At 46.2% G+C, this 14908-nt stretch overlaps 1 protein-coding gene across 1 annotated transcript; it reads right to left on the bottom strand.

Annotated features, from left to right (window-relative positions):
• Positions 1-2960: 2960 nt before the first annotated feature.
• DHCR24 (24-dehydrocholesterol reductase) lies at positions 2961-13504 on the bottom strand. Its single transcript, XM_074831949.1, has 9 exons — positions 13204-13504; positions 11738-11893; positions 11195-11300; positions 10804-10922; positions 10450-10713; positions 9535-9678; positions 8370-8567; positions 7437-7615; positions 2961-5244 (listed from the first exon to the last, which is right to left on the bottom strand). Exons 1-9 carry the CDS (start codon positions 13432-13434, stop codon positions 5091-5093), a joined length of 1551 nt encoding a protein of 516 aa, XP_074688050.1. The 5' UTR covers positions 13435-13504; the 3' UTR covers positions 2961-5090.
• Positions 13505-14908: the final 1404 nt, after the last annotated feature.

The raw sequence follows: 14908 nt of genomic DNA, 5'->3' as shown, positions 1-14908 counted from the left end.
GACTGAATGCGGGGCTAAGCTCGGGGGTTGTGTGCCTGAAAGCATGTCTGTGCTCCTTATTTTTTCCAGCTGTGCTGGGGGAATCTAATAAAGGTACTGCTGTCCCTGCAGCCTTTCACAGAACTGCTGCTTTGCCCGGGGCTGATTTATGCCACTGGGGCTAAACATGTGGCCTGGGAGGGGTATGCTCAGCTCCGCCTGGGGCCCCCCCTCTTCTCCCTGAGGGATTTCCAGGAGGAAGAGCACTGAGGATGGGGGGAAGGTGAATGAAGGACCGGAATCAGTCCCTGGCACAGCAGCGCTGGGTATAGCACCTTGCCAAAGCAATCGAGGGGGTCGGTCTCAGAAAAGCCCCAGTCCTGGATCCCCGTTGGGATGGTGGAAAACGTTTCTTTCCTTTCCAGCAGCATCCCCAGGTAGCACCAGGCCAGGGCTAGGGAAGAGAAGTCAGGGTGGGTGAGAGGCCAAGTCATTCAGTGGCCAAACCTCTCTCCATCCTGTGGAGGATTTGCAGTTCGGACTTGGGGTCTTGGCACAAAGAGGTGACCCTGACACATCCCAACTGACCCTGGACATGCTCTTACACAGCTTGTAGGGCCCACAAGCCCACAGCACTAGCTCACACACCTGGCTGACTCACTTGCCCAAGTACTTTCATTCCCTCCAGTGACATCACTGTAACTGCACGACTGCAGGACAATGTTTTTATGCCCAGTGAAGCGGTAGTTGCAGGGTTTGTCTTAAACTCACCCCTCGGAAAGTTACTGGGGGATATAAAGTTACTGCACGTCCCCTATACTCTGGCAGCTACCCAAGGTGCAGGCACTCCCAGGTAACCCTTGGGTGCTTTCAGACAGCTCCTGCTGAGCAGACAACACTTTTGAAAATAAACAACACTGGTAATAATAGAGTCATTAAATCAATCAGAAGATTGTGTGTCATCATCTGAGGTTCAGGGCTACCGTGGATGTAGGTACACACAGCACCCATCAGTGCTGGATGCATTACACCGTGAGTTATGCATGTGTAGGGACCAGAGGGGGGTTTTACACAGATGGGTTTGGGGTCCCCCTCCTGCTGAAATCATCCAGTTCTCCTACCTCTGCAGTGAGCGTTGGAGGACCTGATGACTTGTCAGAGCAGCACCAGGGTCCTGTAGAAGGCGGGCAGCTTCTTCTGCTCCTCGCTGCCCTGGCTCAGCAGGATCCTGTCCACCCTGCAACGGGAGCGGGTGACACAGATTGGCAACAAACCCCAGCTGGGCAGCAAAATCCCACTTTCTGCACCAAACAGCAACCCAGCGCTAGGGAACTAGGGTGCCTGGCTTGCTCTCGTCCAAAATGCTGTGGGCATTGAGGGGGCTGGGAAGAATGGAGTCGCTATCCATGTCAGTGGCCGTAGCACCTAAATCCAAAATGGGGTTTTGTCCCCCTTGGAAAGAATGAGGCGAGGGGGGAAAAATAATCAGGATAACTGGCATTGTGAGGCTACGTGGAATTAGCAGGGCATAATTGAAGGGTTGTGGCTCGGCTAGGAGGTGTTTGTTTTGCACGGGTGTGTCTTGGGCCAGAGATAAGGGTAGACTCACAGACTTCAAAGACATTCCTTCAAAGCTGTTTGCAGCACCAGGCTCCTGTCACATTGCCTCAGGTCTCTCACTGCCAGCACCTTATCTCAGTAATCTGCTTGTTGGATGAGGGAAGGGCTGTGGACTTGTTTACCTTGACTTTATTAAGGCCTTTGACACCATTTCCCACAGCATTCTCCTGGAGAAACTGGCTGCTCGTGGCTTGGATGGGCACACGCTTCACTGGGTAAAAAACTGGCTGGATGGCTGGGCCCAAAGAGTTGTGGTGAACGGAGTTAAATCCGATTGGCGGCCGGTCACAAGTGGTGTCCCCCAGGGCTCGGTTTTGGGGCCACTCCTGTTTAACATCTTTACTGATGATCTAGACGAGGGGATCGAGTGCACCCTCAGTCAGTTTGCAGATGACACCAAGCTGGGTGGGAGTCCTGATCTGCTCGAGGGTAGGGAGGCTCTGCAGAGACATCTCGACAGGCTGGAGCGATGGGCTGAGGCCAACTGGAGGAGTTTCAATAAGGCCAAATGCCGGGTGTGGCACTTGGGTCACAACAACCCCCAGCAGCGCTACAGGCTTGGGGAGGAGTGGCTGGAGAGCTGCCAGTCAGAGAGGGACCTGGGGGGGCTGATTGACAGCCGGCTGAACATGAGCCACCAGTGTGCCCAGGTGGCCAAGAAGGCCAGTGGTATCCTGGCTTGTATCAGCAATAGCATGGACAGCAGGGACAGGGAAGGGATCTTACCCCTGCACTCAGCACTGGTGAGGCCACCCCTCGATGACTGTGTTCAGTTTTGGGCCCCTCACTACAAAAAGGCCATTGAATGACTCGAGCGTGTCCAGAGAAGGGCAGCGGAGCTGGTGCAGGGTCTGGAGCACAGGTCTGATGGGGAGCGGCTGAGGGAACTGGGGGGGTTTAGTCTGGAGAAGAGGAGGCTGAGGGGAGACCTCATCGCCCTCTACAACTTCCTGAGAGGAGGGTGCAGGGAGATGGTGATGAGTCTCTTTAACCAAGTAATAAGCAATAGGACAAGAGGGAATGGCCTCAAGCTGCGCCAGGGCAGGGTCAGACTGGCTCTTAGGAAGTATTTCTTTGCAGAAGGGGTTGTTGGGCGTTGGAATGGGCTGCCCAGGGCAGGGGGGGAGTCTCCATCCCTGGAGGGGTTGAAGAGTCAGGTTGACCCAGCGCTGAGGGATCTGGTGGAGTTGAGAACAGTCAGGGTGAGGTTCATGGTTGGACTGGAGGATCTTCAAGGTCTTTTCCAACCTAGATCATTCTGTGATTCTGTAATCACCAACCATTTGAAACAATGCAATAAGCATGAGAAATGATAAACACAGTTGTTGAAAAGTAAGTAATCATTCATTAAAAGACATCACTTTGAACAGTACACTGGCTAGGTCTTTATTTTCAACAGCCCGTACAACCAAAAATTAAGAGCAACAGCAATTCTGCATGTGCATGTGTGTGACTGATACAGTTACAGTATCCAGTCACATCAGACAAAGTTTGCCAATAAATTAAGGAATGAAAAAACAAATACAGTGCATACCTCAAGATCATCAGTACGTGAGAGAAACACAGCCTAAGTAAAATATTTGCATATCCTCTAGCTGTTTTAACTTTGCCCTTTAAAAGCTAACCAAACCCATCCTCGCTCTGTGCAGATTATCTTACAAGCACTGAGCTAAACCGCAGCTTTGCCCCAGGGACAAGGAAACTGCTCTTGTGCTGCTTCCCTGACAGGGGCCGGAGGGCTGGTTACACCCCGAGAATCAGTGTCTGCCTTCCCGTGTACCCCAGAGCCTGGAGCGGTGTAGCAGACACCCCTGGATCACTGACACAGCCCCGGCTCCGTGGCTCGGGCAGCGCTGCAGCGCTCTGCAAGGGCTGCGTCTCCCCTCGGCCGGCTGCCCCCAACACCAGTCCCCCGCGTGGGGTTTTAAGGGGGTGCTTCATTCGCACACAACTTGCCCAACATGCATCGCTGAGTAAAAGGCTAAGCTTATTCTTGTTACTGCTTTATCATTGGTTTCATCTGGACCATAAATATCCATCTATCAATAAATAAAATCATTGGTTTAGCACTCATATAAAAATTACAATGCCTCCCACTGGTGACTTTAAAAAGTTCTTCATGTTACCGCTGGCGCAAGCCTCAGGAAAATGACTTTCTTTTCCCTCAAGCTCAGTAAGGTTTCAAGTAACGATTTAAAGTAATGCTTGGACAAGACACGGGCTTGGTTTGGAACCGTGTTTCTGGCTACAGGGTCAAAACGTTTCCACGTTTCTACATTTGACTGTATGAAGTGTGTGACTGTGCTGTTCTCACCAGCGAGCAGCAGAAGGGGAAGGGAACGGCACTCGCTATTGATTTCCTCTCCAGGTGACTGAAACAGTCCTTTTACAAAGCCTATCAATCTAATCCAGCTAAAACAAAAAGCAAAAATGTCACTCGAGTCAGAACCAAAGCCTGTGTATATCAAGATTCACAACAGTTCTTCTTATCCACAGTCACTTGCTCTAACAAACCTCGTATAAGTAAAGCCTTGACTTCCTTTTCCTACCGGCCAGGGCAGAATGCTCTGGAATAACCCACATCTTCCTCCAACTGAGTATTTATAAGGCACTAAAATTAAGCAACAACCAAAACCCACCCCAACCTCCCCAAAACAAAGCCAAAAAAAAAATCCAAATAAACTGACCCAAAATGAGTAAAAACTCAAAAGAAAACCTGGCTATATGACATAGCAGCAATTTCTTCAGTCATTGATGAAGCCAGAACATTAACATTTTGGGGCAAAAACCCAATGCACTGTTAGCCAATTACAAAGTACCTAAACCTACACCCAACTTACGCTTTATCATCAAAATCAGTACGAACCTGATAGGCACAAGTAAAAAGCATTTTCTTCACACCTCAATGCTCGGTGTCAGGGAGTTGAACTGCTCTGCTGGGGTGACAGTAGAGGATCACCCAAGCAGTGTAGTACCACCCCACACCACGCAGCGCTGCACAGCCCCAAGATTACGGTACCGTCGCTAAAGCTGTCCTGCTGCAGGTTACCCACCGGAGGCAAATGTTTTTAGCATCGTGATTAATTTGACAATGCGTTCAGCTTTGGCACCTATTTCTGAGCCCTCCTTACCATTTTCAAAATTAATGTTAAATATAGCTATAGTATACAGCTGGTGTAACTCCAGTATCTTCATCTTTTCCAATTATTTCTCTTATGCTTGGAAATAGGTGAATTCACCTGGGTCACTACATTAGATACAAAGGCTAGCACTTAAGATTTCTTAAAAACAATCACTTTGAATTTGGAAAATTGGTTTTAAAACATACGAAGAAATACTAAATATAAATTTATAAAGCAGGAATTCATACCTTTAAACATCAACAAGAATGAGCTTATTTGGAGAGCAATAAAGCTTTTTTTTTAAAGAACATACTGACTAGCTATAGATAAATTCATCTTTCCCTGATTGCTTGATTAGATCATCCAGGCTCAATGCCTCGCAGCTTTGCAGATTTTGTCATACACTTCTGGAAAGGCATCGTTGCAATTCATTTGCTCCCTCAGCTTGTGGTATAACGAACCATCAAACATATCCCAGAACTCCTCACGGGTCATATAGCAATCTGCATACAGCATCTGGAAACTTGAGAAACAAAACGAAAGGGAAAAAAAAAAAAAACACCAAACCAGACAGATTCAGTATTAATTGTGCCACAAGATTTGAAATAAAATATTAAAAGAAAAATTCAGGGCAAGCTATGAATAGCGAATATTCAACAAAAAACCCCATCAAAAACGCTTTTTAAAACCAAGCAAATATAATTGCTCACATGGATTACACTGGGACACTCAGCTGATTATAATTTATGGAATTAGTATTACCATGATCTCTTTTCCAGGAGGAAATAGCATGTAATGGTGAGAACAGCTGAATACCGCTCCAGTCATTTTGATGAAGGGGGAGATGGGAAAAGAGAGCCACTAAATAACTGTTGCTTTTAAAATATGGTTCAGAACACTTATTTAGCCATCAACGTATTGATACTATCATTAGGTTTGCTACTACAAAGAGAAAAGGAGAAGGACTGAAAATGTGTGTAAAACAGTGGTTCATGTTTAGACATCCTAACCACATGCAGTCTAATGTTCTGACAACTTGTATTCTAACAACTTGTGTTGACAGAAACACAAGTCTAGAGAGAAGTTCAGAAGTTCCCCCAAACCAAGAGTCTGGCCCCTTGCACAGAAAACCACACATAACCTAAATTCTCCCTGACAAATACTTTTCTAAGCGCTTTTGAAAGCATGTTTTCCTTTTTTCTTCCATTCAAAACCTTTTAATTTCAGTTTCAAAAAAAAGAAAGTATTTTTTCTGCATGCTTTCTTATGACCCGTGGAGGTACAGTCATGCTGTCTCCTATAGCCTGTGTTACAAAATGCATTCAAGGCAGATGTAGCAATACGTGCTTTGACATTTTACAGTTTCTTTGAACTGGACACTGAAAATACAACTGGGAAAGCAAAAGCCTGCTAAATCAGACCAGGCCGAGAAGATGAATTTATAGTGTAAATGAAGCCCAGTGTAACAAAGGCCCATTTACAAAAATAAATAAAATCCCTATTTAGCTGTGGACTCTGCCTTACTTTCACGCTGTGCGCTCTCAAATGCAGCTAGCAGAGTGCAGCAGTAAAACACAACTGTTACATAAAAGCTCTGTTGTTGTGTGTGATTATGAAACTGTAAGATTAAGCATTTATCCATTGTTCATTTCCCAGTGACAGGTAGAGAAGAGACAAAACTTTGTTAGTAAAGAGCTTTAAATTAAAGGCTTAATTTCAAGTTAATTAAAAAAAGCTTAAAATTAACTTTCGGTTGCTTTGTTCTCTGGCAGATCACTTATTGCAGCTAAAAGTCATTTACACTCTCCAAATTATCTCGAAGCAGACTCACCATTGTTACTCAGCCACATGGGATATAATCACTGTTAGTCTGAGAAGTAGGTCAGAACAGAAATGTGGATAAATTATATTGATGGTGTTAAAAATACGGTGTAGTTGTTTTTTGTTCCTGAGAAACAAGCCTGTAACAGCTTCTCCACTGACACTACTACAGCAAATTAGGCTGGCACGAGTCTGTGACAGATGGTGGGCACATATCTCACGCCTACCACGGTCCTACGGAATAAGAATCGGGGCAGGGAAAAGGAAGCGATGGAAGTACAAGTTGTGAGGGAGGAAAGTCTCCCACCCCCACACAGGGACTGCCGGGGAGAGTCAAGGCTGGCCTCCCCGTGCAAGGGCACGCCAGCGCAAGGACGGGGCAGAGCCGCAGCACGGTCCCAAGGGCAGGCAGGGAAACCGTCCAAACTTTAACAGCCTGTGGGATTCCTGGAGGGACTGCGGTCAAAACAGCACTTGCTCTGCCCCTGCACTGAACTGGCTCGAAACAAGTCAGCGTCAGCATCACAGTCAGCACAGACCTGCTGAGGTCTTTCTGCACCTGGGTGCGTGGATGTGTTTTGTTCAGCAGAGACTCTGCTCCCAGAGCAGCCCGCAGCTGAAAGGATGCACAGGCGACCTGAAGCGACCCGGCTCCCAAAGACACTGCAAGAACTTCAGCCGGTGCGCTCGTTCAGTTTTGCAATCAAATAATGAAAGCAAGAGCGCATTTAAAAATTGTTTAACACCAAAATTAGTAATTAAAATGACTTTTTAATTATTTTGGTTGTTAAATTATTGCAATATTCAAGTGCTGTAGGATTAAATAACTGTGATTAAACCACATGGGTGCAAATTATACAGCATTATTACTATTCTAAGGAGCGGGATCCTTACCCATGCACACTTCTTACAAACTTCTCCATTTGCCTCATTGAAGCCCTGGCTTCAAACTGTTTCCTTTTGGGCTCTCCGTAAGCTCCTATATCCACGTAGAGTTCTGCTTCATCCCCTTTTGGGTGAACCATACCAGGATTATTGGGCAATATGAAAGGGCATAGCCAAAGAGGGTACACCTGCAGAGGTAAGAAAGCACTTCATCACTTGTTTTTAACAAGACAATCCTTTAAACTATCTCTTAATAAATGTGACAAAATGAAGAGTTAAGAGGATTTCTTCCCAACTTGGGAAGGAAATTTATACACTCTTCCTTTCCAGTTCCCTTGCTGTGGTTCTTAGCTCCGCTTTCTAATGACTGTAACACAAATAGATTGAGATGCTCAGAATACGTGCTGTGTGCTCCCAGAATTACATCTCCTCCCCCTTAAATATTTGAAATTAAAAAAAAATATATCCCTGATCCCAAAGCAACAACTGAATGCACATTCTGAGTAAAAGGAGAATGAAGTTTTCTTTTCCAGGTCAGTCCCAAATTGAAATTGCTAAGTTTGTACTTCTTAAACTAACTAAAATAAACTCAGAAATAAAAGCAAGAAAGGGACATTAATTCCCACAGTTGGGGTTTAGCGAGATTGCCAGTCATTTTAGGTGAAAGAAAAATCAGTTCAAGTTTTACTAAGTGATAAAATCTTTTAGAAGTGTTTGCCTTCTACCGAAGTTTGAATCTCACTTTTTTAAAATTCTTTTTTTTCAGAAAGCTGTATTTGTTTCTTCTGCAGCCTTGCATCATAGACTCACAAAGCACAGTACTCCCCAGGATACAATAATGACTTTTTACACAAGCAGACTATTATGCCTTAAGATCAACAGTCACAGTTCTTACTGCACGGAGTCCAAGATTTGCTGCATTTTAAAAGCATGTGTTCTTACATTAAGGTCAACGTGGAAGGTTTGGATAGATTTTTCAAGGCTCTTCATTGGCACCAACATGTCCTGCACAACATGGTGTTGCTCGTACAGCTTTCGAATAGCTTCTCCTTGGGTGAGTTTTAACAAAGAGATTTTTGGAGGAACCATCCAGCCAAACAGGTAGCGGAAAACAGGGTTATTGCCAAAAGGAATGATATCCTTTAAAAAGGAAAGAAAAAAAGTTCGACTTAAGAATGTGTAAGTGAACCAGAAGACAGTGGTTCAGAATCCTCAGAGCAATATTAAGCCAGATTTTCAATAAATTTAATGGCTGATACTTTTGCTAAACTACTATAACACAAGTATGAACCAATAAGAGAGGCCTGGACCGAACTTAGCTACACAGCCCTGCCCTAAGCCTCCTCTTGTTACAACGATCCATTTTCAGTCATATGAATCACAACATACTCCGTCCCAAACACTTTCAGAGAACAAAGTTCAGAGAACAGCAGGTTATTATCTTAAAACAGCTAAGGAAGAAGTGCATAAGAAGCTAAACTTACAGAACTCTTGCAAGAATGAACATATACAAGATCAGCTCTGACAAGAATTTTAAGGCCGTAAAGTTTTAAGTACTTCCTGCACAGCCACCTCCCGTTTAATTTCTCTGGGAGCTGAAAGGATCCGGTATCTCACTCCAGAGATTCAAAATGTAGCAATGGGAATCTTTCAGAACGCCAGATAAAGTTTTGCGTAAATGCATATCACAACAAATACAGTTATGAAACTCACAGTAATGACCTAACTGTATAATTACTATGCTGAGTTTAGGCAGGGCAAATTTTCAGCTGTAATTTCACATTCATGTTTTTTTCATCATCTGTCTTTGAAAGTCACTTTGTAGGTATGAAAGCTTAACAGTGAAATATGTACTTATGGACTAAATTCAGAAAAGCACTAAAACAGAAATTAGGAGGTTATGATATAGCGCCTTACATACAAAGAAGTGCCTTTGGATTTGTTTTGCCCAAATGCAGGACTTTTAGATTTGCCATGAACTTCACTGTTTTTTTCTGCCATGAAAGACAAAACTGTTGCCAAAGGGAAGAAGGTACATTGCACCTACAGTGAGAAAGAGCAGAGTACCCTCCTGCAGATGTTATTCTAATTTTGGAACTGCCCTTACTTGGAGCTCCCAGAAAATGCTGCGTGTATGTCTATGGTAGTAATGTCTTGAGGGAATGTATTCTATTCCAGTCCTGTCAGCTTTCAAATACTTCTCCACATGCTTAAAGAACCACGGCTTGTAGTAGTTGCCAATCCTGTTTATCTACAAGAAAACATGCGTTCATTAGCAAACACCAACGCAGGTTAACAGTTACACCTTACTAAACAACATTAAGTACGTCCCCAAATTCCTTTACTGTGAAGAATCAATGTTACACCCTCTGTGACAGTTTGAATGAGACTGTCACAAGAGATCTAGGGAGCCTTCACTTCTCCACATGCATGGCTCCTTCTTACCTTTCTTGCCATTAAGGTTTAATTTAAACAAGGCTTGCCTGTTACAAGCTAATTAAGAGACCATGATTGTGACAGAACTGGTGCCTAAAATACCGATCTCTCAACCTATCCTTAATCCAAAGTCTTGCTAGGGCAGAGGAGAAACATCCAGGTTGAGGGTTGCAGTGAACAGTTAGCAGGTCCCTCCTGTAAACGTCCCTGGTGTGTTTTACCAATATTAATGGTATTAAAAGCTTGCTGGGAAAAGTTCCTCTTAAAAACTGCCATTTAAAACACTATATGAGAAAAGATACTTCTCTTCTTCCCTAGGTACTGCAACGAAAAGGCTAAACTATTTGCTAGAATAATGGAATCAGTGGGTTATTTCTTATCAACTGAAGGGATTTAGAGCACAGACTCTGCTGTAGTAGCAAAGAGCTGTAACTTCAAATATTCTGAGGCACAGATCTAACTTCTAATCCCACGTTAAGAGATTGTTCCGATCTATGACGAGTCTGGTTTTATACTGGCATACAGTACAGCTTCTGTTAAACTTTGGGGGTATTTTTTTCCTTGTGAGTAACTTCCCTTTAGTTACCTTGCTCTGCTCAGCTTCATCAGTCAAGACTCCTGTCATGATGACTGCTTCTTCCAAAGAATACACAAGTCCTTCCACAAAACTGTTCTCCTTCTTCTTAGATTCTTCAGTAAACTTTTCACAAATCTTCTGCAGTCCTCTCACAGGCTCGTAATGTATTTTGACATATTTCTTGGCAGGAATCATTTTTATTTCTGCTGCAACCAGGAAACCCAGAGTACCACAAGACCAAGGCACTGCATAAAATAGGTCTGAATTTTCAGTCTGCAAAAAGTATGTCATACTAAATCATATATCCACACTGATAACTGTCAACGACATTGTAAATGATAGCAAAATAACATTTTGTCTTACTGGTGAACATCTCACAAGGCTTCCATCGGCAAGAACAAGTTCATAGGCCACACAGGTATGTTGAAAAAGTCCATATATATGGGATGAAGACTCAATGCCAGTTCCCATGATCAGGCCACCTTAGCAAGAGAGAATGTAACGAATCAAATGAAACCCACTCCAAAAGAAAGATGGTTTATGAGAACAAAACCCCACTTTTAAGCTCTGGGAATGGCTTTTGAGACTATTTAAAAAAAAAAAAAAAAGGAAGTGCTTATAAATACCAGAACAGAATATAAGGTTCAACAGAGTATTTCTGGAACCTTTAAAATAATGCGATATGTTACTGCATAAAAAGCTAATGAAAACGCAGCAAAATCTGTAAGTCTCTTGTCATCACAACGACCCTTACCTACTGTAAGATCATCAAGCTCTGGTACCACAGGAATAGTCCAGCCCATGGGATTCAGGTGTGCAGTCAACTGGCCCATGGTCACCAAAGGTTCCACACGAACAATCTAAAAAGCAAAAAAACCCAATTCCCCCCACCAAACATAAATTAAGCGTTTAGCATTAACGATGACAAAATACAGATAACTGGATTGTACTCCATCTGTTATCAGAACTCAGAGACTTACTTTCCCTAAAAGCACTACTAAAAATAGTTGAAACTGTTTAGTGATTCCTCCTCTGCCTCAACATCTTGTTGCTCAGTCCCCAAAACCATAAATCAATCTGGTCTTTTAGACTTCAGCACATAAAAGCTAAGCAATTCCATATGCTGTTTTTTTGGATAGCATGATCCAAGCACTCATTGTGAAACCTGAAATTTGGTGGGTCTACTGCTACAAAAATCCTTTGTTCTTTATGGAATCTAATCTCCTCTTCAGCTACAAATGCAGTAAAAAAAAGCTGAATCTTCATTATTATGAAAGCTTTGTGATGAATTTGTTACCTGTCTTTCACTGTCCACTTCCAGAACATCCATTAAGTTGATCATGATGTTCTTATGAATCTTCTTATACTTCCCAACACGAAGTGATACAGTCAGCCAGCCAGGCCGGCCAGTGCACATGTATCTTTTGCTGCCTTCATTTTTCCATTCCCGAACCTGCAAGAGGTAACAACTGAACTGGCGCTGTAAGGCATACACGTCGTCAGCAATGTACACCACAAACATTTTTCCCTCGCTGTGAAAAAGCATTCAGAAATATTGTTACTCCTCTACACGCATGTTACCTGCAAGTAACAAAGCCTGGATGTCTCTACGTTGAGCAGCAATGCTTTGGAAGTCTCTCCGAAGACCTCTGAACATCTAAATAAAATACCACCAGAGGGGTCTAGTTATGTAGAAGAAACATTCCTAATACCCTGTAGCTTTTGGGTTTTATGGAGATGGGATTCCGAAAACTAGAATGAAAGTTTTAAAAATCTACAGCAAAACCTATACTTGAAGGGAAGTATTATCACTGTCATAAATAATGTCAGTTCCATGAAGGTTAATTAAACAATGCCTCCTCCTGAACACAACAAAAAAAGGTCTGAGCCTGAAAACAAACAGGCAAAGAGAGAAAAGTTGAGAAGGAAAATGTGTAAGCCATACACATGACCCACGAATTTTGCAAAGCCACACAGTGGTTAAGATTTGGAGAACAAACATCAACTGTAGCATTTTCTTCAAAGCTCAACTGCTACTACAGCTGGTGATAAAAAACCCAACCTCAAAGCCTCAGAGAGTAACTCTGTGCACCTTAATATCCATCTGTATCTGCAATGAACATGAGAGACAAGGAAGAGAACAGAAGCAGACGTGACAGAATTACCATAAATACTAGAGAGCACAGAAGCATTAAAGACATCTGCATTTCCGGGTGGAAGAAAAGTTTCGACTCCCTTTCAATCATCTCTTGGAACTAACAACGCCGAGAGGCTGGATGTAAGCTGTATTAAAGCACGGTACTAAGCCAACCGTTCAAAGACAAACATTTTTCATGTTACACACGCGCACACACGTACGTGCCAAAGCCGTGTGAGTGTCCAGAGGGATTCACAGCCCATCTCTAACGATGCTGCAGTGACTGCAGCCGGACAGCCGCAGCCGGACTTTGCCGGCTGTTGACGCCACAACTTTGAGAGGAGTTTCAGACGGGAAAAAAAAAAACAAACCAACCAACCCACAGAGGCAGAAACACCCGCTGCCTTTTATTCGTTTGCTTTTTCCCACTTCGGCTGCCGCAACCGGGTTCAAGGCTGGATTTTGACCCGGCTCTGGGAGGGGGGCGGGGAGCGCCTCGCCGCCAGGCCCCGGGCAGCGCCGGTGTGCGGGGCAGCTGGCGAGGAGCGGGCCGGGGAGCGAGCTCTCCTCCCGCGGAGCCGCCCCCCGGGCCCGGGCGGGGGAGCGGGGGTCCGGCCGGGCCTCACCTGCGCCTGGATGTGGCGGACGCGCTGTCCATGCTGCCGCGGGGCGCTGTGGAGGCGCCAGACGGCCCAGGCGCGCAGCTGGTAGTAAACGTCGAAGAGGATGGAGAGCGGGAGGAGGAAGAGGCAGACGAAGACCCAGCGGTGATGCACCAGCACGGCCTCCAGCCCCCGATGCCGCACCCACAGCAGCAGCAGCAGCAACCCCGCGCCCAGCGACCACACCGGCGACATGGCGACCGCCGCCCGCACGCGCTCCCTCACGGCCGCCGGGACCCCGCCATGCCGCGCCCGCCGCTCGCGCGCTCGCCTCCCGGCCCCGCCCCTCCCTCCGCGCGCCCGCGCCCCATTGGCCGCCGCCGTTCTCCGCCGTGAGGCGAGGGTAGGGCAGCGACCAATAGGAGAGCTCCGGGGAGATCGGACCAGGCGCTGAGGGCGCCGATTGGCTGCGCGCGGCGGGCCCCGCTCTCCCCTCATAGCCTCCGACGCCGGCCCCCGCCCGGCCCCCTGGACCCGCCGCGGGGTGTCCCCCGCCGTGGGGCAGCGGGGGGCCGGGGGGAGCCCCGGCCAGGGCTGGGAGGGGGAGTGAAGCAGGGTCAGACCCCCGGCCAGGGCTGGGACGGGGCCCGAGGCAAGGTTAGACCCACGGCCAGGGCTGGGGACGGGTCATGAGCTGGGGGACAGTGCCTGAGGCAGGGGTTGAGGGGGGTGTGGGGCTGAGGACGGGGCCTGAGGCAGAGGGGACCTCCCAGTCGAGGTTGAAGGGTTATGGGGCTGGGGACAGGCCCCTGGCAGCTCTGTGGTGGAGGTGCTGTGGTGGCCAGTGTCCCTCAGGCAAGGGGCTTGCCCTTGGTGCTTTTGGGTTGGGGGGCAGGAACAAAACATCTCCACGTTCCTCTCTTGTGCACCCCTGTGGTGGTGGTTGAGGTACCAGTGAACCTGGCAGCGCAGGGGTCTCCCACAGAAAGTCAAAAGGTCTGTGTGGTTTGCTTTCTTGAAGGAAGAAAGAGATACCCCCCTCCAGAACCTTGGCAGAAAATTCTTCACCTCGGTGGACAGCAGGAGGGAAGATATATAAAGTCTGTGAGGAAGATAAGGTGGTTTCTTTCAAGCTAAAATCCATTATGCCCCTCTCAAACAGTCCCCAAACTGCTGTTTGAGAGGGCAGTGGCAGAGGTGCCCGGCGGGCAGTGACCACCCCAGGAGATGCTGACGCAGCCAGCGCAGTGCTGTCAGGGACCCTGGAGAGGCAGAGAGACCCTGCCGCAGCACCTCTGGGTTCAGAGAGGAACATGGTGTCCAGGTGTTTCGTGAGGATGCTACCACGGTGACATAGCACACTAATGTGCCTATTCCTCTTTGTCAGCAGGACAAATACTCACCTGTGCCTTTAACTGCCACAGGAGATAACTTGGGAGCACCAGACTGGGAGGGATCGCTGCATCAGAGATCAGCTATAGCAGGCAGCCACACGTTGCAATCTCCTTCAGACAACTTGGCGGCTTTGTTTTGAACCCTGTTCATTTTTTTTTTGGTCACACTGCTTTTATCAAAATACTCCTCTGGAACTTCACAGCTCTGATGTTTGGAAATAGTCTCCTGATTTCCAGCCTAAATTTATTCATGGCCAAATTATATTCGTTGCACTTGTGCCTAGTCTGCCCACTAGCTCTTTTCCTTCTTACATCCAAGTTGATGTTATCTGCTT

Source organism: Strix aluco, chromosome 8 (genome assembly GCF_031877795.1).
Source record: "Strix aluco isolate bStrAlu1 chromosome 8, bStrAlu1.hap1, whole genome shotgun sequence".
Taxonomy (NCBI): Eukaryota; Metazoa; Chordata; class Aves; order Strigiformes; family Strigidae; genus Strix; species Strix aluco.
Note: the sequence above shows the minus strand (reverse complement) of the source record. Positions and strands in the feature narration are given on the sequence as shown.